The sequence below is a fragment of the Jaculus jaculus genome, chromosome X (genome assembly GCF_020740685.1).
Source record: "Jaculus jaculus isolate mJacJac1 chromosome X, mJacJac1.mat.Y.cur, whole genome shotgun sequence".
Taxonomy (NCBI): Eukaryota; Metazoa; Chordata; class Mammalia; order Rodentia; family Dipodidae; genus Jaculus; species Jaculus jaculus.
The window spans coordinates 153,711,603-153,738,161 of NC_059125.1; the positions used below are offsets into that span (position 1 = coordinate 153,711,603).

A 26,559-nucleotide genomic window follows, 5' to 3' on the forward strand; every position below is an offset into this window, starting at 1 on the left:
TAATTCTTGACAGGAAAGTGCAATTAGATAGTCTTGGTGAATTGGACTTATGCTCCTGAACTGAAATGCAAGAAGGGGGCTCAAAGTTTTGTCTGGGTAGAAATATAATTTTTCTAACTTTTTATTTTTTTACTTGAGAGAGAGAATGGGTGCACCAGGGCCTCCAGCCACTGCCAATGAACTCCAAATGCATGCGCCCCCTTGTGCATCTGGCTTATGTGGGTCCTGGGGAATCAAACCAAGGTCCTTTAGCTTTGCAAGCAAACACCTAACCACTAAGCCATCTCTCCAGCCCCCGGGAAGAAATCTCTTAATTCCAAATGGGAAATTGTATTATTGTTCACAATAGGACTCATCAGAATCAGTTAGGAAACAGGGGATTCATTTCAATGGCGTTGAGTACTGTCTTGTGGAAAACTTCTAGGTAATAGAAACTTGCTGTAACCCAATAAAGACCCTACCACCAAGAACTCACAAGCCTCTCAGGACAAAGTTTTAGAGCACTTAATCACAAAAAACCCATGTTAGCTAAGTATGCAGAGGGAAAAATAAATTTGGAGTGAGTGATATAACTCACCAGCTTTACATGCCAACATGGGTCTTATGTCTAGATAGAGACAGTACCACAATTACATTTCATGTTATTTTTGCTCTTCTCCCAACTCTCAAAGTTAGGTAAGAAATTATAAGGGCTAATGTTTTAGGTTACAGTGTATAACTGGATGGCTGTATGTCAATATTGCTGGAGTTTACATTTCATCCCTTTCCTAAATGATTGATTATACTAGGTACTACTAGTTAGATGTCAAAAGAAAAGTCCTATTAGTAGATTATTACCCATATCCATTAACTCACTGGGGTCTTTAGAAACTTCTAAGAGTGTTAACATGCTTTTGCACAGAAATAAACAATTAGTGGATGTGGTGATTTGATCCAGGTGTCCCCCATAAACTTAGATAGTCTGAATGCTAGGTTCCCAGCTGATGGAGATTTGGGAATTAACACCTCCTGGATGCAGTGTATTGTTTGGGCCGGGCTTATGGGCATTATAGCCAGTTTCCCCTTGCCAGTGTACGGCACACTCTCCTGTGGCTAATGTCTACCTTATGTTGGCCAGAGGGTTATGTCCACCCTCTGCTCATGCCATCATTTTTCCTGCCACTGTGGAGCTTCCCCCTTGATCCTGTAAGCCAAAATAGACCTCTTTTTTTCCCCACAAGCAGCTCTTGGTCTGGTGATTTCTGCCAGCAATGTGAACCTGACTGCAATTTATAGAATGTGATATTTGTCAACTATATATCTGAAATGTTGTCTAAAATATATCAGGATCTTCAAAAATTCAATAGCTAAAGCACAAATAGTTAAAAATTGTCAAGAGATCTAGATTGGCATTTCTTAAAAGAAGAGATATAGTGGACAACAGGTATGAAATATTGTTTCTCATCACTAACTCATTTTGGGAACATTTATTTATTTTTCATTAAGTAGAAACTTTGTACAGACACATCATGTGTTGGTACCATCATTTCTCTCCTCTCTGTCCCCATTCCACTGAGTTTAATTTTCTATTAAAGTATTGGCTATTAAATCTACAATCCTCAGTTGGATTGCTTGTATTCACCATGAGGTTGTGGGTTATGAATTGTGAGAGCAGCAGTCAGTTAATTGTGGGAGGGAACTGTCTCTGGATATTTCCCACCCTATGGCTCTTACAATCTTCCCGCCTCCTCTTCCATAAAATTCCCTGAGCCATGGTGGGTGTGTTTTAAGTTTACTTTAGTGTTGAGCTCTCAGCAGCTTCAGGATTTCTGCTTTGGTGTGTACTGAATATCCTCAGTGTTCGTCTCCATCACCCTAGCTTAGGTTGTTAGGCTAGCCTTGGGAGGAGCACTCTTGTTCATCTCACCCGTTCCCCTGTGGTTTCACCTAGGCCCTAGCTGCTATGCAAAGGGTGATTCATCTTCTGCCAGAGAGTCAGCTGTCTTTTCTTGTCTTGTTGATTTATGGTTGTCCTTGGTTCTCACTGCCTTCTACAAAAGAAAAACAGGTTCTCCAATGGAGAGTGAAGTCAACATACGTAAATTCAGAGAAATTCTGATGGGTGTATCCTGTCTTTTGGCCAAAGACTAGTCAGAGCTTCTTGTTGGGGTCTTTAATCTTTGTCTCCATAGGATTCTGACTTGACTCCCAGTTCCAGCTATGGGTTCCTTTCTACTGAGTAGATCTATTAACCAATCAGAGAACCATTGGTCACCCACCTAGGCTGGGCCTCATCACTAATTCTTTCTTTTAAATATTTTATTTTTATTTATCAATTTATTTGACAGAGAAAGAGGGAGGGAGGGAGGGAGGGAGGGAGAGAGAGAGAGAATGGGCATGCCAGGGCCACCAGCTACTGCAAACGAACTCCAGATGCATGTGCCCCCTTGTACATCTGGCTAATGTGGGTCCTGAGGAATCAAACCTGGGTCCTTTGGCTTTGTAGACAAATGCCTTAACGGCTAAGCCATCCCTCCACCCCACATCACTAGTTCTTATGGCATAGCAAATTAAACCTACAATGAGACATCATTTTGACCCATTTAAAATTATGATCATAAAAACACCAAAAAGCATGACAGTTGGTGAGGATGCATAGAAAAAACAAGCCATGCACACTGTTGATGGCAATGGAAAGTAGGATAGCCATTGTGGGAAACAGTAAGAAACTTCCAAAAATTAAAAAAAAATAAATTTACCATATTATCCAGCTGCCTCTTCTTGGTATATTATACAGTCAAAGAAAATAAAATTTGTATATCACAATGTACCTGTATTTTCATGTTTATTGCTGTATTATTCATAGTAGCTCAGATATGGCATCATCCTAGTTTCCTATCAATGGATCAATAGTTAAAATATGGTACATATGCACAATGAACTACTACTCAGGAAATTAATATCCCATCTATCCTATTGTTTGCTGATATATGAATGGAACTGCAGGGCATTACATTATATGATACAATTAGACAGAAATACAGGTAATCACATATTTCCTCTCATGTGACTTATAAAAGACCAATGTTGCTTTATCAATATTTTATTATATCTAGAATGCATTTAATTCTAATGGATTTAGTTAAAAATTATTTAGTATTATTTGTTTCCATTCAAGATGGATATAATAGTTTTAGGAAGAGTGACCACAATTATATCAAAAGATTTAGAAAAAAGAGTGAGTTCATATTACAACTTAGAATGCCAAATACCCTATTGGATGGTTGACATTAGGGAATTCAGATGCCACTTTCTGTAATAGATTTATCCTACTAGAGAAAGGGGGACAGGTGAAATAGACAATATGAAATACATTTTGATACAATATTATTCTGTTGATATGAAATTCTGGTTGACAAGGTGCTAGGTGTATTCATAATCAAAATGCTATAAATTTTAAGCCTGAAGCCCCAAGAGTCGAGCAGTGTTTAATATATCATCCCTTGTTAAATAACAGCCACAGAGTTGGCGGTAGCCAGTGAATGCTTCCCTGCCATGTAGGACTCGCCAGTTGTCTATAAATAGGACCTGTGAATGGGTAAACAGAGAGAAAGCAATCAGTACAAGGGCACATCATAGGAACTATAAATCAGAAGAGACCATTAAAAATATAAAGCTTTTATTCTTTGGGTTATATTTAGTGAAATATTACTGTTTTGAAATTAGGAAGATTAAAAGGAAACTAAGATGTGTCCAACTCTGTAGTAGGCTAAATGGAAGTTAAAAGGCAATACCTGATAATATCTTAGGAACTTATCTTCCTCAAGAAACTATCTTCTTTTCAAAGTAAATCCAGCAATTAGTTTCTTTTTCTTTAATTCTTACTCAGTACTTTCTATATTATGTTTTTTTTTAAATTATGAACGATTCAAGAAAGAGTAGAAATAGAGTTCTTATGCTAAGAGGGTTACCCCCACACCTAACTGTGTGAAATCACAAGAAGGAAAATCTGAGAAACCCACATTAAAATTTGGATCAGGTCTTTTTGTAAATCAGGCATCCAAATGGGACGAACCTCATTACCAAGTTTAAATGTATATGAAGGACCTTGATTAGTTGATTAGTGGGCCTGGGATGAGAGTGCAGAATCAGAAAGGGCCTGCCAACCAGGAGGGCTTGGGGGAAAGGACACAAGCCTGGGAAAAGTTAAAGAAGAAGAATCAGGAAGCTGCTCTTTATTGCCATCTTGATGTATCAGACTGAAGTTCTAGTCTTAACAGGGTATGGCAGCATCTATGTTATTTTGGGCCTAGCTGATAACCTGCAAAAGAAAGTTACCTTGATGTTATCCTCTATCATTTGGCTCTCCTGAGAGGCAATTTCAATTATTCTTAAGAGGAAATATCAATATTTTTTGGGGGGGGGGTGGCGGTTTCGAGGTAGGGTCTCACTCTAGCCCAGGCTGACCTGGAATTCACTATGGAGTCTCAGGGTGGCCTTGAACTCACGGCGATCCTCCTATCTCTACCTCCTAAGTGCTGCGATTAAAGGTGTGTTCCACCATGCCTGGACTAGTGGTCTTTATTTACTTTGTAACACCACACATATGAAACTAATACCCTTAACCACTGCTTTCTATGACAAGCTTACTTGACATCTTTATAGACTTTAAAAAATGTTTTATTTTATTTATTTATTTGAGAGACAGAGTGTGTGTGTGACCTCTAGCCACTGCAAATGATCTCCAGATACATGTGCCAACTACTGCATTGGCTTTACATGGGTTACTGAGGAATTGAACCTAGGTCCTTAGGCTTTTCAGTCAAGTGCCTTAACCACTGAGCAATCTCTCTAACCTCTTTATAGTATTTTAAGACTCACCTTTCCAGGCTTTAGTTTGACCCAGAGCTCATTCTCAGGTTTTCTCAATTCAGTTGTTAGGGTCCGGTGTGCTGTATACCAACGATGGACAATATCATAAGGCACAGTATTGATGACAGCCCGGTCATAGTTGTTGTACCTAACATGGAACCATGAGAAATAAAGGTCTCAGACACAGGATAAAGGCATTCATTGTTTATTGAATTATTTTAGACAATGCTTTCTCTGTGTCCACTGCTGTTCTACAGGTTAAGTGACAGTGAGTCAACACTCTCTTAGGAATACAGGATCAGACAGAGGAACTCCATTGATTGCTGGTCATATTTTGTTTTTCTTTGCAAAATCTGGGGGTAGGGAGTAGAATTAAGGTCCAGTTGATTTCTCCTTTTTTTAGCATATGGTGTTTTTATCTGAAGCACGTTTCTTGGAGAAAGTACTTATTGGTCAAAGTTTTTGGCAGCATTGGGGAAAGATCTGTTTTTTCTCATCAAATTGAGGAGGACAACACAGATTGTGTCTACAACACATTTTTTTCATGTGTATGCTAATATGTACAGGTGTGTGTTCATGTGGAGATAAGAGGCTAATGCTAGTTTTCTTCCTTAATAGCTGTTTTCCTTGTTTTTACTTTATTTATTTGAGAGTGACAGAGAGAGAGAGAGAGAGAGAGAGAGAGAGAGAGAGAGAGAGAGAAAGAGAGAATGGGCGCGCCAAGGCTTCCAGCCACTGCAAAATGAACTCCAGACACTTGCGTCCCCTTGTGCATCTGGCTAACGTGGGTCCTGGGGAATCGAGCCTCCAACCGGGGTCCTTAGGCTTCACAGGTAAGCGCTTAACCACTAAGCCATCTCTCCAGCCCCTACCTTACTTTTTAAAACAGGGTCTCTCCCTGAACCTAGAGCTCACCAATTCAACCATACTAGCTATCCAGTAAGCCCTATATGATATTATATTATGTGATGTTATTTTTAAGATTAACAGCAGGAAATAATCAGTAAAGTCTATTACAAATTGGCAAAATGATGTTTTGGACTTTGCACAAAATGGCATCATCATAGTATTGCATATTTTTTTTCATTTTTCTGCTTTAATATAAACCAAGAGAGATCTGAAAATAATAAAAAGCAGACATTTATATGATAAGGGAACCTAGAAAGGTTGAATAGCACTATTCATCTAATTAGTTCATGAAGATTTTTCAAGTAAAGATTGGATGGAATAAAGTATTTGATGTGTTTGAGTGAATCTTTTAAATGATAAAACCCATTAACTAGACAGTAGGAAGAAGACAATTACTAATAGAAAGAATTTGATATCATTATAGTGTTTGTAAACATGAAAATAATATGAATGACTTTGACTATAAATTGACAACAGATAAAGGTACACATTTCCTGAAAGTACTACTAATTAAAGACAAATCATAAAATCTTACAACCTTCTATACATAGAAGAAAATCCCAAGTACATTCTATTCTCTGTTTCTCTGGTAAATTCTAGCAAACACTTGAGTATTGTAATAGGAACAGAAGGAAGTAGACACTATAACCAGGTAATTCACCATTACATTTTAAGGATGATGTGGTATGTATGTATTTTTAATATTTTTATTTATTTGCAAGGAGAGAAAGAGAAGGAGAGAGGGAGGGAGGGAGGGAGGGAGGGAGGGAGAGAGAGAGAGAGAGAGAGAGAGAGAGAGAGAGAGAGAGAGAGAGAGAGAGAGAGAGGGATTGAGAGAGGGGAGAGAATGGGCATGCCAGGGCCTCCAGCTGCTGCAAACAAACTCCAGACGTATGTGCCACTTTGTACATCTGGCTTAACGTGGGTAGGCTTCTCAGGCAATGCTGAGCCATCTCTCCAGCCCCAATAAATAGTTTTTATTTATTTATTTATCTGAGAGAGGAAGAGAGAGAAAGTAGGTGCAGCAGAGCCGACAGCTGCTGTAAACGAACTCCAGAACCCCTTGTGCGTATGTGCGACATTGTGTGCTTGTGTCACTGCATCTGGCTTACATGGGACCTCAAGATTCGAACATGAGTTCTTAGGCGTCACAGACAAGTAAGTGCCTTAACTGCAAGCACCTTAACTGTAGGCTATCTCTCCCAGTTTTTGTTTTTTTTTTAAATTGGGTCTCACTCTAGCCCAAGCTGACCTGGAACTCACTTTGTAGTCACAGGCTGACCTCAAACTCACAGTGGTCCTCCTACCTCTGCCTCCCAAGTGATGGGATTGAAGTCATATGTTCTCATGGCTGGCCTGTATACATGCATTTTTGAGATAGGGTCTCAGGCTGACTGAACTTGCTATGTAGCCAAGAATGACCTTGAACTTCTGGTCCTCTTGCGTCCTCTAAAGCACTGGGTTTACAAGACATGTATTACCATGGTTTATGCAGTGCAGAGATTGAACCCAGGGCTTTTTGCATGCAAGGCAAACATTCTATTAACTAAGCTACATCCTCAGTCTTCATATGTGATCTTGATGTATGAATCTCTTTTTTTTTAATTTTTTATTTGTCCTTTTTTTTAAAGTTTTTTTTTTTAATTTTATTTATTTATTTGAGAGCGACAGACACAGAGAGAAAGACAGAGGGAGAGAGAGAGAGAATGGGCGCGCCAGGGCTTCCAGCCTCTGCAAACGAATTCCAGACACGTGCGCCCCCTTGTGCATCTGGCTAACGTGGGACCTGGGGAACCGAGCCTCGAACCGGGTCCTTAGGCTTCACAGGCAAGCGCTTAACCGCTAAGCCATCTCTCCAGCCCTTATTTGTCCTTTATAGTAAGTATCATGTTACACTTTCTCTATAGAGGGCCCTGAAGGGACCATGAAAAAGGAAAAGGTTTGCCTTCACTTCAGTTTCTGGCAAAGCCTTATGGTGTGGGTTAGAAAATATTTAGTAGAGCCAAGTTTAGCTTCGAGAGCAGAATTTGGTCCCTATGGGGACTTGAAGTCTCTGCGTGGTTCCAATTGCACTTTTCCATAGCTATCCTGACATGGCAAACCAGAGGCCCCCATCTCACTCCACCATAGCCTGTCTACAGCCACCTATTTGCATCTGTTGCCTACAACTGCCAGCTTAATCTCTATTCAAGCCCCTTTGTTATCTGTACACAGCTTCCTTTGTCCTGCAAACACTGAGCAGAAATTCTTTGCTCAGGTTCTCTCCCCTCACAACTACTGTATGCAATCCATATAGTTTGAAATAACCCTGTTATTTCACTCAGATGACCACTACATACTTGGGTTGCCTGTTGCTGGACAGACTAGTGTATGCTCAGCAGCTCCAGATTAGATCCAGCCTGGCCAAACCAGAGAATTTCTCTGCAACCTGGTGGCTGAACTACTCTTTCTTTCTTTTTAAGAGACAGGATTTTTTTTTGTCTTTTGTATATTTATTCTATTGAATTACATTATGTGTCATGAAGCAATTTGATTATTTAATTTTTCATTTTTGATAATTTTATGCATATATACAAAGCATATTGATCCCTGCACTTACCCTCTCTATGCCCCTTCCCCTCCCACTAAAACCCTTCTTCTCATCACAGAAGAGACAGGATTTTTAACAAATATTTTTATTTATTTATTTGAGAGAGAGATACAGAAATAGGCAGGGAAGAAGGGAGGGAGAGAGAGAGAAAATGGGTGTGCCAAGGCCTTTAGCCACTGCAAATGAACTTCAGATGTGTGCATCCCCTTGTACATCTGGCTTACGTCGGTTGTGGGGAGTCAAACCTGGGTCCTTTGGTTTTGCAGGCAAGCACCTTAACTGATAGGCCATCTCTCTAGGCCTGAACTACTCTTTCTTAAAGATCTGAACCCTGTACATGTGCTCATGCATGTAAACACACACACACACACACACACACACACACACACACACACGGTAATAAATACAAGTATAGTCTATCCAAGGAATGTAAGATTAGTTTAATATTTGAAAAATCAATTGACGTGCAGCTGAGTAAGACCCTTGGAGTTCAGTATTAAGCCTACCTGAGTGATACCAGCAGCAGCCAGAATCCAAAAGATCTTAAATTCAGACCAAAGCTTGCTGACCACCAATAGATCTGTCCTGGCATCATGAGGTTAACTGTGAACTAGTGGGACAGATTCAAATTTTGACATGCCTATTGCTGGTCTTGGAATGGGCCTGGGCACTCCCACCCACTTCCACCAAGACCTGAGTTCTAGTAGGACAGAATTTTAGGATGAATTGGTGTCAACTTGTGGCATGGGCCTGCATGCCCCAGAGACTAAAGATCCCTGAATTTAAGAGACTTAGGTGTGACTTCTACCAACATTACCCCAATCTTGGCCAGTGAGGAGCAAGGCCCCTCCCATGGGGAGTAGGGCAGGAAACTGGCAATATTGACTGTCTGTTGGAACTCAGTGACAAAAATTTTTAAATTTAACACTAAGTAGGTTTTAAAACCACCACTCCTGGGCCAGCACCTGAAGATGTAACCTCTGGACCCACTCTTATTCTAGGTAGAGATACATAACCCAACGTGATCAGACTTGTGTTCTGGTCAACATCATTTTGGCTGGCTAAAGTGGCCTTGGGCCATAAGTACACCTCAGCAAAAGAAAGCTCATAGAAGAATGAACCTTGCCTCTACTCTAATGTTGTGTTGGTTTTAGCAGGTTGTGGACTCCAAGAGTTACCCAACATTGTAGCCTTAGTAGTCACAGGACTGCCCACCACATTGCCACCCTGATCCCAGGAAGCACAATATGGAGAGGATTACTGTCTGCTTGGGAGAACAAAGGGGAGGTAGGTACAACATTGTGACATAAAAGCTTGAGCCCTCAAATAAGGAAGTATTAGTAGATCTAAAGTAGACTCTACTTTTACCAATGGACAACTCATCTAGACAGCAAGTCAACAAAGCAGCATCAAAATAAATTGCACCCTAGACCATTAAAGAGACATAATAAGCAACTATGAAAACATTTTACCCAATAGTTGCAGAATACTTATTTTTTTCATGAGATGGAACATTCTTGAGAATACATCACATGGTAAATCATGAAGCAAATTTCAATAAATTAAAAATAATGATAATATTAAATATCTTTCTGACCACAATGTAAGAAAATTAGAAATCAAAAAAGCCTTTAGAAATTATAAAAATACAAACTTATGAACAATCAATGGATCTAGGAAGTAATTGAGATGGATTTTTTAAGATTTGTTTTTATTTATTAGAGACAGAGGGAGAGAGAAGGTGAGAATGGGCATGCTAGAGCCTCTAGCCACTGCAAACGAACTCCAGACACATGTGCCACCATATGCATCTGGCTTATGTAGGACCTGGAGAATCAAACCTGGGTCCTCAGGCTTTGCAAGCATGCACTTTAACCACTAAGCCATCTCTCCAGCCCCGTAAGATGGAAAATTTAATTCTTTTATTGAAAGAAATGAAAATGGAGACACAACACACCAAAACCTATGGGGGATAAGAAATTCATTCTAAGAGGGAAGTTTATAGCAACAAACGATACCTTCCTCCATCAAAAAATGTAGGAAAATTAGCTGGGTGTGATGATACTCACCTTTAATCCCAGCACTCAGAAGGCAGAGATAGGAGGACCATAATGAGTTCAAGGCTTTTATATATTGGAAGTATTTAACTTGTTTGATGTTATAGGACTTACTGTCTTAAATTGGTCAAGACTGTGGGGTCCTTTAAAATTGAACTGAGTACAATTTACAATGTGTGATGGTTATAAAACTATTGGGGGCCAGGGACGGAATGTGGTGGTTTGACTAGATTGCCCCCAACATATTGTTTTTTTTAAATTAGTTTGTAGTTTGCATCTGCAGCCACCTGGCTGGAGGCAGTGTCACTGGGCAGATCTTAAGGTGTGGTGGTGTGTTTCAGATTTCAATCTAAAGATATACAAAGTGTGCCTAGCTAGAGTTCCTGAAGTGTGCTGTGTTGTGTGGCTTTTGACTTTTAGGCTGGTGCTTCTATCTCTCTGCTTGGTCCTATGAAAGCAGGCTAACTTCTTCTGCCATTATGAAAGTTCCCCTGGATCTGTAAGTTTCAATAAATATTACTTCCTCCATAACTGTGCCTGGTCTAGCAGTTCATCTGAGTGAACCTGAAGCTGTCTGCTACATACCTAATAGACATTTCTCAATAGAATATAGCCAAAATGACCAACAGATATAAAAAAAGTTTTAATATCACCACAGCACCAGGAAGATACAAATCAAAACCAAAATGAAATCATCTTGCTTATTAAGTGTCCAAGGAACAGTGGAGAAACCCATGCACACAGTGGGAATGTTAATTAGCATAACCATTATAGAAAACAGTTTGGAAGTTCCTCAGAAAAATTTAGATACAACTGATAACCAGTAATCCCACTCTTGAGTATATATCCAAAGGAAACAAAATCAGTCTATTGAAGATATATTTACACTCCCATATTCATTTCAAGCACAATTCACATTAGTCAAGAATGATAACACTTAAGTGTCCACTAATGAATAAACAGATAAAAGAAAGTGTGGGACATATATACAGTGGAATGTGTGTCAGTCACAAGAAAAATGAAACAATCCTTTTAGTAAATGAAAGCAAACAAGTAAGCAAAAAAGAAAACATGACATGGTAGTGCATGCCTATAATCTTAGCACTTGGGAGGTGAAGGCAGGGGGATCAGGAATTTAAGGTCATCTACCCTGAGATACATGAGACCCTGTCTCAAAAACAAAACAAAACAAAAGAAAAAACAATCAAACATAATGAAATCCTGTCATTTAAGACATTTGCAACTATTTCCAAGCTGCCTCTGTACTCTATATCTTTTTTCTTATTTTATTTTCCTCTAGTGCTCACCAACATTTGCAATATTATATATTTGTTCTTTATTGTTAATGATCTCTTTCCATTGGGATGAGAATTCCATGAAAGCCATGAATTTTAGCATATTTTTTTCTCACAGTTACATCTCTAGGATCACACACAGTATCTGGGGTCTTAGTGGATGATCAGGAAATATTTGTGAAGGATTATGAATTAGTTCACAGTAGGAATTAGCATAGCATAAGTAGAAGTAAAACAGCATAGAAAGTCTTGGCTGTGAGATGGAAAATAACTGGCTTTAGTAACCCGAAGTACTTTGGTATATCTAGGGCAGAATTTGTATGGAAAATATAAATTGTAGGAGATGAAACAATAAGAATAGGAAGTAGTGAGTTCATGTAGAATCTAAGTCATGAGGACAACTGATGCTTTGAAGATACTCAGCAGATGTAGGATCTTAATCAGGGAAAGACACAATAAGACTTGTATTTCAGAAAATTTCTCTAGTTATAGCTTAAAGTTGGAGATGGTGAAAACAAGATTAGTTATAAGACTTTAGCAATGTTACTATCAAGAGGGCTGCAGAAGAGGGGGCGGAAAGAGTGTCAGAACCACATGTTGGGCATGATATGCAGAGACATTTATCCTACCCATAACTATGGGCAAACTCCACAATGCATGAGCCATATACCTCAACAAGGAGGGGTCAGGGGAAGGGGGCAGGACATGGATGAGCCTAACAATGGTATCAAATTGACTGTATTCACTGAGCACAAACCTAATTAATAAAAAAAGTAGCATATAAAAAGCAGTGGGTGGTTTGAGAAAAACTAGAAGTAGAGATGGTCGCCTGGCGTGGTGGCGCACGACTTTAATCCCAGCACTCAGGAGGCAGAGGTATGAGGATTGCCATAAGTTCAAGGCCACCCTGAGACTCCATAGTGAATTCCAGGGCAGCCTGGGCTAGAGTGAAACCTTACCTCTAAAAAAAAAAAAAAAAAAAAAACCAGTAGGGATGGTAAGATTTGGTTGCATATTATTAGGGAGAGGGAAAAATTAAAAATTATTTTTTGTCTTCATTTGGGCAACTTAGTAGATGGTGGTGTCATTGAATAAAATGTGGATGAACAAGGGGAGAGGCAGGCTTAAACGTGAGTAGAGACTGAGTTTAATTTTGAACATGACACATTGTATGTTTTCCAAGGTATCTAAGTGGTGATATCTAAGAGTCAACTGGATACATTGGCAAGGAACTTTGCATATACCCGAGCTATAGACATAAATATAATTGTCATCATACCTTTGGTTTTTCATTTTAGTAGATACTTTCTTTTTTATTTTTAAAAGATTTTTATTTATCTATTTATTAGATACAGAGAGGGGGACAGAGAAAGAGAGAGAGAGAGAGAGAGAGAGAGAGAGAGAGAGAGAGAGAAGGAGAGAGAGAGAGGCACACCAGGGCCTGTAGCCACTGCAAAAAAAAAAAAAAAAAAAAAAAAAAAAAAAAAAAACTCCAGATGTATGAGCCACCATGTACATGTGGCTTATGTGGTACCTGAAGAATCAAACCTGTGCTTAGCAGGCATGTGCCTTAACCATTAAGCAATCTCTCTAGCCCCTTATTTTTGTTTTCTGAGGCAGGGTTTCACTTTAGCCAAGGCTGACCTGGAGTTCACTCTGCAGTCCCAGAATGTGCTCAAACTCACAGTGATCCTCCGACTTCAGCCTCCTGAGTGCTAAAGGTTTGTGCCACCATGCTCATCTGATATTTTCATTTAAAAAATGCTACCTCCAAAACCTACCAATACAAAATGCATTATTCTTTTGCTATTGGATTATTTATTTTCCAATTAAAATATAAATTCAAAATAAAAGTTATAGAATAGGAAAATTGAAATCTGGCAGGTACAAGAAATTAGGAATGATCATTAATTATGAGGTTAACATATGATAAATACTGGAGGATAGTTCCTTAGCACTCACCTGATCAAATACAGCTCTTTATTCCATGGGTAGATATTTAAGACTGGCCCAACCCCAATCATGTGGTTGTGACATTCTCCAACATTTTCAATATATTCATGCTTCAATGGAACTTTGCTGAGGAGTTCAAATTCCTCAGGTGCCTTTTGAAGTACCTGTTGTGCTGCATAGAATCCATCCACTAATAGTGTCCTACCACCTGTTCCTTCATGCTTAAGACAGTGAAACACCTGGATGCTGGACAAGGGAAAGAAGAGTAAATACTTTAAAAAAAGAACATAACAAAATTCTGTAATTCTATATGAGAAATGATTTCTGAACGTACTTGTGTCATTTCCTTTTATTTTTTGTTTATTTTTATTTATTTATTTGAGAGTGACAGAGAGAGAGAGAAAGGAGGGGCGCCAGGGCTTCCAGCCATTGCAAACAAACTCCAGATGCATGTGCCACCTTGTGCATCTAGCTTATGTGGGTCCTGGGGAATTGAGCCTCAAACCAGGGTCCTTAGGCTTCACAGGCAAGCACTTAACCAGTAAGCCATCTCTCCAGCCCCCCATCTTCTTTCTTTCTTTCTTTCTTTCTTTCTTTCTTTCTTTCTTTCTTTCTTTCTTTCTTTCTTTCTTTCTTTCTTTCTTTCTTCCTTCCTTCCTTCCTTCCTTCCTTCCTTCCTTCCTTCCTTCCTTTCTTTCTTTCTTTCTTTCTTTCTTTCTTTCTTTTTTTTTTTTGGGTTTTTGAGGTAGGGTCTCACTCTGGCTCAGGCTGACCTGGAATTCATATGTAGTCTCAGGGTGGCCTCGAACTCACGGTGATCTTCCTACCTCTGCCTCCTGAGTGCTGGGATTAAAGGCGTGCACCACCACGCCTGGCTCCCATTTTCTTTTAATTAAATCCCATTTCCTAATTGATTTCCCCTCTGTGGTGGTTTGAATGTGAAATGCCCCCTATAGCCTCATATGCTTGAATACTTAATCTCTAGTTGTTGTCACTGTTTGGGAAGTTGCGGAACCTTTAGGAGGTGGAGCCTTGCTCAAAGAAATGTGTCACACATCCTAAAACAGAAAGAGACTGGGGAGAGGGGAATAATATGGAGAGAGAATATTTAAATATGTCATCTAATTTAATCCCTTAGCAATACTAATGGATAGGTTGTATTGCTAGTCCCATTTTACAGATGAAACAATTGAAGCATAGAGATTTTAAGTTATTTGCTCAAGATCACAAAGCTCACAATACATAATCAAATATGTTGATAATCAGCTGGGATGTAAATAAAGGTCTAGTTGATATCATGGCCTTAATTCTTCACCACTATTATTATGTTGCTAAATTACTTGGCCTCTGCTATTGATTTAACAAGGTAAAAGCAAGTGGACAACAGTTGCTTATATCTGGTGTTGGCCACAGGTTTAAAAGCTAGTCAGTCTTAAACCTCAACCTTTGTCCAGCTCCATTTTGTTTTTCTTCCTTCTGCATTTCCTAGAATTAGGATGTAGGGCTGTTGGTGTCTTCATATATTTATAACATTGAGAAGGGTTTCTAAAAGCTAAGTTCCAGATTCTTAAAGGAAATAAATATAGCAGTACTCAATTGATAAAAAAGTCCCTATGTGCACGTGTACTCACTTTCCTAATACCTTTATTTCAGGCTTATCATCTATATGCAGAAGATCAACAACCACAAAATAACAACCACAGAGATATCTAATAAGTAGCAGAAAATAGGATGGTTAAATACAGGATATGCCATTTGAGGAGCATTTGCTACCAATTTTTCTGTGACAAAAGGTTTTTTGGTCATTCCATCTCTTCCACTGCTTATAATTTAGAGTCAAATTCTTATCAATACCATCTTTTAAAAACAGCAGTGTGTGCAAGATAGACCCCCTTTCAATATGACAGTAATTAAATTCAAGAAAATTTAAATTCTAAAGTTTATGGTTAGCCAACAATCTTTGTTAAGTTGTAAATAAATACTTTGTAAACTATAGCTAGGTATGGTATCTCATGCTTATAATATTAGCACTTGGTCTGCTGAGGCAAGAGGATTGCTGAGTTAAAGGCCAGCCTGGGTTATATAGTGAGTTCCACAACAGGACAGCTCAGACTACAGACAGCAAGTCACTTTGTTTCTTTTTTCCCTCTCTCTTTCTTTCTGCATTTTCCCCTTCTCTTCCCCCTTCATTCCTTTCATCCCCTCCCTCCCTCCCTCCTCTCTTCCCTATCTCCTTTCTCTCACTCTGTGTTAGGTTTACACTCAAAATTTTATTCTTGTAAATTTGAAGAAGACTGAAGGGTATTTTGAAACAACTATGTTTCTAGGGGAAGAGAAAGAAACAGTTCTACAAGTCCACAGAAGTTGATATGAGCATGGTTCAAATAGAATGTAAATTGATTTAAAAGCTATGATTCCATCAGCAAGGATACTATGTTACTAATATACTTACCCACAGGGCTCTTGGAAATAGGTAGTGTCAGTGTGTCGATCCAGTGCTAGCTTGGTATATGCAGTGTCACCTCTGGAAAAATCTGAAGTAAAATACCACATTCTTCCATATATGGTTTCTCTGTCAAATGAAATAAAGAAAGAACTATAAACTAACTATAAGCTATTTGAATATTTCCTTCATATTTCAAGACTGTTTCCTATAGTTACTTTAGTTAGTCCCAAATAACAGTAGTTTTTATTTTTGGTTCCAGATTTCTATCTACAAGGTGAAAGTGACAGTTAAGTACAAAATCAGTTTTGAAAATTCTGTCACTAATTAATACTGTAGAAACTGGAGAGGGAAACAATGGAAGTATAATATATTCTGAAAGTTTAGGGAATCATCACACTTTGTTACTTTTTTTAAAAAATTATTTATTTATTTGAGAGCGACCGGCACAGAGAGAAAGACAGATAGAGGGAGAGAGAGAGAATGGGCGCGCCAGGGCTTCCAGCCTCTGCAAACGAACTCCAGACAGGTGCGCCCCCTTGTGCATCTGGCTAACGTGGGACCTGGGGAACCGAGCCTCGAACCGGGGTCCTTAGGCTTCACAGGCAAGCGCTTAACCGCTAAGCCATCTCTCCAGCCCTTTGTTACTTTTAATAGTCTTTTTATTCAAGGCTATTTTCTGTGTTTACTTTCCTTTTATAGAAATAGATGATGCAGCTTCTTGTAGTAAGTGATAATTTAACTTACTGTCTTTCTGATATCTTAGATAATCTAATTTTCAAGGGTGACTAAAGAGTTTCCATAACATTCGGATAAAAGGGATTAATTATAGGTCATCACTTATCATTTGGACATTGAAGAATAAGGAAATAAAGGATATTTTTGTTACAAAAAAATTCATGTGAATTGTATTTCTTCTTGAAATATCATAAGTTTTGATGTCTTATTTTCCCAGTGGGCTCAGATCTGACTAAAGGTCACTTCAATTATTTATCTTTCAGAGTTCTCTGAACCCAAGTGTATAAAGGAAATGTTTTTCCTTTTGAACTAAAAGTTTCCAAGCCCTTTCAATTTGTTGCTTACCAGCAGTTTCTTTTACTAGAGAGCTTTCACATTGCATTTCAAACTGAATAGCTCACAAATGCTATTGATTATGTTGTACCAACAAATGATACAGCATGCTGTTGGTGACACAATGAATTCTATCTGGGTCTTATTAAATAAAAGGAAATTATAATGACATAGGCTTATGTCACATTTAATACTAGAAATGTAGAATAGTAATGAAAAGAAAACTAGATTTAAGCCAGGCATGGTGGAGCATGCCTTTAATCCCAGCACTTGAGAGGCAGAGGTAGGAGACTCATTGTGAATTCAAGGGCAGCCTAGGACTGCAGAGTGAGTTCCAGTCAGCCTGGGCTAGAGTGAGACTCTACCTTGAAAAAAAGAAAAAATATAAACATGTTTAAGATCAGGAAACTTTAATATTTAAATCTCAGTTCTACTGCTTCCTATTAGAGAAATCCCGGGAAAGTCACTTTTTGTATCTTGGCATCAGTTACCCATCAGTGGAACAGGAAATGAAACACAATTAAAAGGGTTATTATATGATCAAAATAAGATAGTGGGTACAAATATGCTGATTAACTGCAATATGTTTTAATGAAGTATTAATAACTAATCTTTTAATCAAGACTTAAGCATCACAGAAGATCAAACTGGAAGATCTTTAGACACTATAATTCTTTTGAAGAGATGGGAAAATTCAGGACATTGAGAGACTGTATGTGTGTGTGTATGTAATGGACTAACCTATGATCACACAACTACTTTGTCCAACTCAGATTACTTTTCAGTTTTCTTTAGTGTACAATAATGACTCTAGCTCTTTTTAGTGTACAGTGATGACTCTAACTTGAAGGAGAGAAAAATATACCAATAGTTTTAAAGTCTTCATTATATTTAACATATAAGTGTCTTCAGAAATTATAAATACAGGGCTTGGAAGATTGCTCAGTGGTTAAAGGCACTTTCTTGCAAAGCCTGCTAGCCCTGTACCCATGTGGTTCATGTGTCTGGAGTTCCTCTGCAGTTTTAAGAAGCCCTGGCATGCCCATATTCTCTACCACCTCAAATAAATAAATATATAAATGATTAAAAAGGAAATTAGAAATTCAGCCCTCAAGATACTGTACTTGGAACACCCCCATATTTAGGCCATAAAATATTCTGTATTGAAAACAAAGATGACCTTTTACATTTTTTATTAGTACTTATTCTCTGGAAATTAATTCTTGTGGATTTCAGAAAGCTAAGTTACCTGATTAAGCTGATCCTTTCTGCCAATTTCTCTGTGTGCTCTTGAGTGGGAGGGACATTTTCTACAAATGCAATTCCATAGAGCAGAAAGTTTTGTAGAAACTTCTTCAGCCCCTCATTGGTTTCTAAGAAATGCTGGAAATCTGCAGATGGAACTTGGGCTTGCTGGTAGATTTTAGCATTCCATAATATTCTAGGCTGGATAACTTTTTGTTTCTGACTTTCATAGCTATTTTTCATCAGCCAGTCCAAATCATATCTAGTCACATGACCATCTGGCCCTTTTAGGAAAAAAAATAACATGCATTAAAATAGAAATTATAAATATTTTACTGATTAATAATGACAACTCTTACACCTATAATTTATATGCTAATTCTTATAACTATAATCCTAGCAATCAGGAAGCTGAGTCAGGAGGATCCCTATTTTGAGGCCAGCCTGGGCTATATAATGAGTTAGGCCAGCCTAAGCTACATAGTAAGATTTTTGTCTCAAAAACACAAAACAAGGGCTGGAAAGATTGCTTAGTGGTTAAGGCATTTGCCTGCAAAGCCAAAGGACCCAGGTTTGATTCCCCAGGACCCACATAAGCCAGTTGTGCAAGGGGCACATGTGTCTGGAGTTCATTTGCAGTGGCTAGAGGCCCTGGTGTGCCCATTCTCTATCTGTCTCTCTTCTCTCTATCTCTCTCTCTTGCAAATAAATAAACAAAATCAAAAACACAAAACAAAACAAATAAGCAAATAAATAAATAAAGAGTGGTAAAAACAGAAATTCTTGCCATTGTTTCCTATCTTGGAAAGTATCCAGTCTCTATATGGTGTTAGCTGTGAAGAAAAAAAAATATTAAAGGTTCTCCAACAAAGTGCTTCCAAAGTAAGGCAAAAATTATCTGAAAGAATTTCCCATTTTGGAAAGGGTATCTTTAGAAATAAAATAACTGTTCTTCAAAATACCCCTACAGAAGGCCAACTGTCCTGTACACTTACAAGTGAAAAAGAATGTGGTCTCATCCAAGCGAATGGACTTTGGCTTGATGTATAAATCCACACTGGCTGTGTCTAGGCTCCGTTGATGAGTCTTAGAGTTATAGCATGAAGCTGAACGGCAGTGGTCTCGAAGCCAAACATAACCAAAGCGCATCACAGTGTTAGCACATTGCAGTTCTAAGGAAAAGAACACATTATTCAAAAATACTTATCTCTAGCCTGGCATGGTGGTGCACACTGTTAATTCCAGCACTTGGGAGGCAGAAGTAGGAGGATCACCATGAGTTTGAAGACACTTTGAGACTACATAGTGAATTCCAGGTCAGCCTGGGCTAGAGTGCGACCCTACCTTGAAAAACAACAAACAAACAAACAAACACTTATCTCAGAAAACTAAAAAGGTCAGTAGCCAAAAGAATTCTCTCTAAATGACTTCTACCAAGAAACCAGAGCAGTAGAGCATAGTAGCCCTGTAAGAATTTCTAATACTGGAAATGGTATGGTGCTGATATATAAAACAATGCAAGAATTTATATAAAAAGCCTAGAGATATATCTAAATGGATAGAGGGTATGCAAGATGTCTTTGTATTAGTCTAGCAATTCTTCAATGTTGAAATTATGTATATGCAATATTATATATTGATCAACTCAGCCAAAAAATCATGAAAAGATGAAAATCTATTATTGTGTACAATATAAAAACAAACTTAAAGACAAGAATCAGGAAAAATATTTCTAACACAAAAATACTAATTTCCAGCATGTAGAATACATCCGTGAGCCCAATCTGGACTCATTAGGCTGGGAGTGTGGCTCAGTGGCAGAACACCTGACTAGCAGCAGTTATGAAGCCTTGGGTTCAATCTTCAAAGCAAAATAAAAGATAAAATTAAATGATTAAAAAATGTTTGAATACCGATTGGAAAGTTGCCAGAAGTGATCAATAAATACATGAACCTTCCCTTAATGTAATCAAAGGAATGAGTATTAAAACCAAAACAGAATACCATTTTATATTTATCAGTTATGAAAATTTAAATATTTATTTCTTTGTGTTTGGGTATGTATATGTGTATTACACAGATGTATATGTGTGTATGACTGGAGGTACGTGCATACCACAGCATGTGTATGAGCTTCAGAGGATACCTTTCAGGTTGGTTCTTACCAGTCCACCTCATTTGAGGCAGGATTTCTCTCCATCTCGTTGGTGTTCTTTTTGTTGTACTGGTCAACAGCTTCCAGGAAATGCTCCTATCTCCAGCTCCCATTCTGCCATTAAAGTGCTGGGATTACAGAAACCTGTTATGGCTTTTTATGTAGGGTCTGGAGACTATCAAACTCCATTACTCAGGCTTGAGCTGTGAGCACCTTATCTACTGAGCCATCTCCCCAGCCCTAGAGTGATGAAATTTTTAATGTTTGAACAAAAGGAGTGTTTTCAAAGATGTGGGGAAATACATCCTCATAAATACTGATTGAGTATACATTCTTAAATGCATACTGTATGGCAGTCTGGAAGTTTCTAAGAAATTAATTTAAAATATGCATATTTATTTATTGACTCAGGAATTTACCTCTTGATATTTATCTTATAGAAATTGACACACATGTGGAAGTGCATGCAAAGATATTCATGACACTGTTATAACAAAAAAGTAGCAACTAAGACAAAATGCTTAGTAGTGGAGGAATGAAATACTAGCTAAATAAACTAAGGTTTATCCACATTATAAGACACTAAATAAGCAAAATACTTTATCTATACTTGACTTTCATTATGCAATATTATTCTCATTTTAAGGGCAATGAAACTAATGATCACAGATTTTAAGAGCTAGAACATGAACCCAAATCATTCAACCTCATAACACTACATCACTATTTTTTGTTTGTTTTTTTAAGGTAGAATTTCAGTCTAGCCCAGGCTGACTTGGAATTCACTATCTAGTCTCAGGGTAGCCTTGAATTCATGGTGATCCTCCCACCTCTGCCTCCCAAGTGCTGGGATTAAAGATGTGTGCCTTAACATCACCATTTTTTCTTTGGTGTGTGTGTTTGGAAGTTTGATTATAATATGGCGAGGAGAGGTTCTTTCCGGGTTTTGTCTGGCTGGGGTTCTAAAGGCTTCCTGTATCTGCATTGGCACCTCTTTCTCAATTTGGGGGAAATTTTCTTCTATGATTTTGTTGAAGACGCCTACTATGCCTTTGGAGTGGATTTCTTCTCCTTCTACTATGCCCTGAATTCTTCTATTGGAGCACATCACCATTTTTTAAAGTGTAGCCTTGAGAATCTGGATGTGAGACTTCTGCAAAGCCAGAATGAGCTTAGTACATTCTCTTCCATGAAAACAATGATAAAACCAGACAAAACCATTTTAGTTTCCTGGAAACTGTCTAAAAACATACAATAAAGGAGCATTTACTCTGTTATTTATTTCTCCATAATAGGTATACTAATTTATATTCCTACCAGTACCTTTCAAGAATTTCTTTATACCCATACTCTCACCAGAACTTTTTATTTCTTATTTTTTGGTAATAATATCCTTATAGGTACTTGGTTGTATTTTATTGTGGTTTTAATTTACATTTCCTTGATGATAAATGATGCTGGCCATCTTTTTATATACCTGTTGGCCATTTTAATGTTTTTTTTTGGAAATGTCTATTTAGATCCTTTGCCCATGTTTATTTGGATTATGTATTTTGTTCCCATTTTGTTATGAGTTTCTTTAATGAATTTATGCTTTACGAATATTTTCTGACCCATAGGTTCCCTTTTTGTTGTGTTTATTTTCTTTGCTATTTTGATGTAGCACATTTATTTATTTTTGCTTTTGTATCTAAAATATCATTGACTAGACCAACATCAAAGAGCTTTTCCTAACACTATAATGTTAAAACTTTTGCCCATTTTGAGATGAATTTTGTGTGTGGTACCTATTAAAGGTTCCATTTCATTTTCTCTTTTTTCTGGGTGTATATCCAAAAGAGAAAAATCATCCTTGCAAACATATCTGCATCCTCTAGTCACCCCAGTATTAATCACCATAGTCAGTGCATGGAAATAACTTAAGTGTCTGTTGATGGCAAATGAAGAAATTGCAATGTTATTCATCTTTTCAAAAGATAATCTAGCTAGATCCCAGTACTCAGACAGCCAAAGCAGGAAGATCATCAGTTTGAGGACAAAATGGGCTATATAGTGAGTTCTAGGTAGCTTAAACTACCTAGTGAGACATGTTTTTTCAAAATAATAAATAGGGGCTGGGAAGGTGGCTTAGTAGTTAATGGTACTTGTTCCAGAAGCCTGATGACCCTAGTTTTGCCCTCAGCACTCACGAGAGCTGTACATAAAGTGGTACATGTGCCTGTAATCCTAATGTGCCTATGGCAGTGAGAAGCTGAGCCAGAAGAAACCCAAATCTCATCAGCCAACTAGATTGGCCTTCCTAGCAGCAAACAAACAAAGAGAGACCTTGTCTCAAACACGGGGGAAGAAGGGAACAAACACCCTGAGGTTGTTCTCTGACCTCCATACATGTGCCACAGCATGCACATACCCATAGACAGACAGACAGACAGACACACACACACACACACACACACACACACACACAAATAAATAATGTGATCCCAACATTACTCATAATATTGATGAATCTGCAAGTCACAATGCTAAGTGAAATAAACCAAGCACAGAAAGAAAATTATGTTATGATTTCACTTACATGTGGAATCTAAGAAGAATTCAAATATACACAGCTAGAGAATGAAGCAGTGGTTACCCCCAGGAGGGTTTTCTCCACCTGCTTCAAGGTACAATTAAGTCATTTTTTTTTCAGCAAATTGTTTGGCTTCTTCGTATGTAACACCTCTCTGTGCCTTCAAACTTGCTTTATTCCCTATGAAAATTATTGTAGCATTTGGATTGGTGAGATTTTTTTTGACTCTGTCAACTAGGTGATATGTACTTCTTCTAGTGATAGCATGTACTATAAGTGCCCCTGCAGCCCCTCTGTAAGTTGCTTAATGTAAGAGCTCTGAACTGTTCCTGTCCTGCTATATCACAAAATATATATATATCTCGAATATATATTGTATTTAGGTTCCACATGTGAGAGAGAACATGCATCTCACTTAACATCATGATCTTCTTCCAAATGACAGGATTTTATCCTTCTAATTTGGCTGAAAAATAGTCCATTGTGTATATATATATATATATATATATATATATATATATATATATATATATATATATCATATATATATATATACATATATATATATATGAGTACAATCTATGTGAGTACAATCAGCAATATTTTTTCCATAAATTGATGAAACAAGCAATATTTTCCTACTCCCACATGTCCAATAACAATATACTTAAAATTTTCAGAGTAGTTGTATGGTACAGTTGTTGTGGTGGCACTGGGGAGGGAGGGCTGCTGGTGGCTAGACAGCTTTCTAGGTGGGAAGGAGCATCAGGATGAGGAAGAGGAGTACAGACAAAGTGGGAAAGGAGTTAGCGCAGCTGGCTGAGGCCCTGACAAGAAGATATGCTGGCCAGAAGGTGCATATAGTACAGCAGCAGCAGCTCTCAGGATTTTCTTCCAGCTGGCCCAAGATGGTTCCCTTACAGAGTTTTCTGAAATCCTTATAATGGGTTAGACCACAGGGCAATGGATGAAGTGCAGAAGAAAAAGACAGAGGAACAAGCTTTTGAATCATGAGTTTTAAGCAATAGTTGGGCTAGGCGGTCAGCTATTTGATCTCAGCACACTGCTACAGGAACTTTTCCAGGGGAGACAAACAAAGAAATTACTTCATTCATATAAAGCTTGGTGAACCAATGAATGTAATTGGGTTACTTATAGGAACATGGATAACTTATGAGCAGCCACATCACTGAAGAAAATGTTTCTCTCCTTAGCAACCCTTAAATGCCTATGTATCTTCAGGGGGTAATTCCTTCCCTTAGCAACTGATTACTACCTATAAATCCTTGAGGAGTGGCAAGGCTCATAAGTGTTTTCTCCATCAACTATTAACTTCCTATATCACTGGGACAGTGGTGGTACCTCGTGAGCCCCTCCCACCTTCATAGCAGCAGAATCTGCCCCCACACATTCCTTACCAAAATGATCTTCATGCTGATGCCAAGCACAATTCATAGACTTGGATGCTGTATGGTGCCAATGGATGGCTAATGGAAATAAGCTTTTAAAGTTAGACATTTGAAGAACTTGACATATGACTCCTCTCTTTAGCAAATTCTGGAACCTGCTTTGTAGGTGTGATAACCCACGGCACAGCATCCTAGAAGACTGAACAATAAACAACAGATAAGGTAAATGTGGTATATATAAACAATGGACTATTTTTCAGCCAAATTAGAAGGATAAAATCCTGTCATTTGGAAGAAGATCATGATGTTAAGTGAGATGCATGTTCTCTCTCACATGTGGAACCTAAATACAATCAACGTGAATATAGAACAGTGACTGAGGTTTGGAAGGGTGTATGCATGAGGGAAAATAGATAAAGGAAGATTGGATTTCACCACTGCACACTATTCATTTGTGGAAATATCACAGTGAATCTTATTAACATGTAAAATGTATTCATGCTAATCAAAAATACCACTCCTGATCATATAACCAAAGGATTCTATATTCTACTACAGAAATGCTTGATCATCTATGTTCATTTCTGCTCTGTTCACAATAGTTAGGTATGGTGATTTGAATCAGACATCCCCTATATACTCATGTATTTTCAATGCTCTGTTCCCAGCTGGTGGCGATTTGAGAGGTGGAACCTTGCTGGAAGAGGTATGTTTCTGGGGGTGGGCTTTGGGTTATTATGGCCAGCTCCTCCTTTGCCAAAGCTTAGCTCACTCTCTTGCTACTTTCTGTCAGCTACAACGACAACAAATGAAGCCCAGTTCTGCTGTAACATCCTTTCCTTGCCATCATGAAACTTCCCTTGACTAGAAGCCAAAGTAAATCATTTCCTCTCATGAGATGCTTTTGATTAGGTGTGTTGTCCCAGCAATGTGAAAGTAACTTCAACACTAGGAAATGGAATAATCCTGTACATCAATTCAGAAGAGGTTTTCTTTAAATTTATTCTGCATTGGGTTATAGTACTTTTTGAATCTGTGACTTGATACTTGTGATTAATAGGCAGAATTCCAAAATGACCTCCAGTGATCCTTGCTATTATATAATCCTTTTCCCTGAAATATTAGAGGGCCTATGGATATGAGAGTTCACTTGCATCGTTAGTTGTGTATATGCACAGTTTACTCTAATAAAGGAAGATGTACTTGATTGGGAAAAACTAGCTAGTGATCCTATAAAGTGGACAGGGCTGTTATTGGTAAGAAATCCTAAACCTGAGAAACATCTTATACCAGGAAGATTCTCCATTGAAACTACATGGCAGGTGTGGTGGCTTGATTTAGGTGTCCTCCACAAACTTAGGTGTTCTGAATGCTAGGTTCCCAGCTGATGGATATTTGGGAATTAGCACCTCCAGGAGGCAGTGTTATTGTTGGGGGCAGGCTTATGGGTATGATAGCCAATTTCCCCTTGCCAGTGTATGGCACACTCTCCTGTTGCTATTGTCCACCTGATGTTGGCCAGGGCGTGATGTCCACTCTCCGCTTATGTTGTCGGTTTCCCTGCCATCGTGGAGCTTCCCCCTTGAGCTTGTAAGCAAAAATAGACCTCTTTTTTCCCACAAGGTGCTTGGTTGGGTGCTATAAGCAATGCAAACCTGACTGCAACAGTAGGTAATGCTTTTTTTTAAGCATTTAAGAGATGAGAGTGATCCTCACTGAAGTGCAAGGAAAGAGGGACCTCCATTGTATGCTTACAAGGAACTAAATGAAACTGCCTGTTGATTCTTAGCCAGAGTCTCCAGAAGGAAATGAAGACATTGGAAATTCATAAGAACCTAAGAAACTAAAACTGAAAATGACTAATAAAAGACCCAAATATAAGAAAGACCATGGGGTGCATATTTCCCCTGCACACAAACTGGTATATCGAATTGGCTTTTACATCTTAATGGATAAGAAAACCCAGAAATTCCAGAGGCCATGGAAACACCTTGACAACTCAATTGTCA

General features: G+C 38.2%; 1 protein-coding gene across 6 annotated transcripts in view; it reads right to left on the reverse strand.

Annotated features, from left to right (window-relative positions):
- Positions 1-2,807: 2,807 nt before the first annotated feature.
- Tmlhe (trimethyllysine hydroxylase, epsilon) overlaps positions 2,808-26,559 on the reverse strand; it is a 72,750-nt gene continuing 48,998 nt past the window's right edge. For 3 of the 6 annotated variants that reach the window (XM_045140667.1, XM_045140666.1, XM_004672654.2), the window contains 7 exons: positions 24,560-24,749; positions 19,410-19,586; positions 18,419-18,698; positions 16,108-16,227; positions 13,665-13,901; positions 4,861-4,999; positions 2,808-3,567 (listed from right to left, as the gene is read on the reverse strand). In XM_045140667.1, coding sequence (XP_044996602.1) covers positions 3,436-3,567; positions 4,861-4,999; positions 13,665-13,901; positions 16,108-16,227; positions 18,419-18,698; positions 19,410-19,586; positions 24,560-24,740 — 1,266 coding nt within the window. In that variant the 5' untranslated portion in view covers positions 24,741-24,749 and the 3' untranslated portion in view covers positions 2,808-3,435. The remainder of the gene's footprint in view (positions 3,568-4,860; positions 5,000-13,664; positions 13,902-16,107; positions 16,228-18,418; positions 18,699-19,409; positions 19,587-24,559; positions 24,750-26,559) is intronic. The other 3 variants (XM_045140668.1, XM_045140669.1, XM_045140670.1) reach the window with 1 other exon arrangement.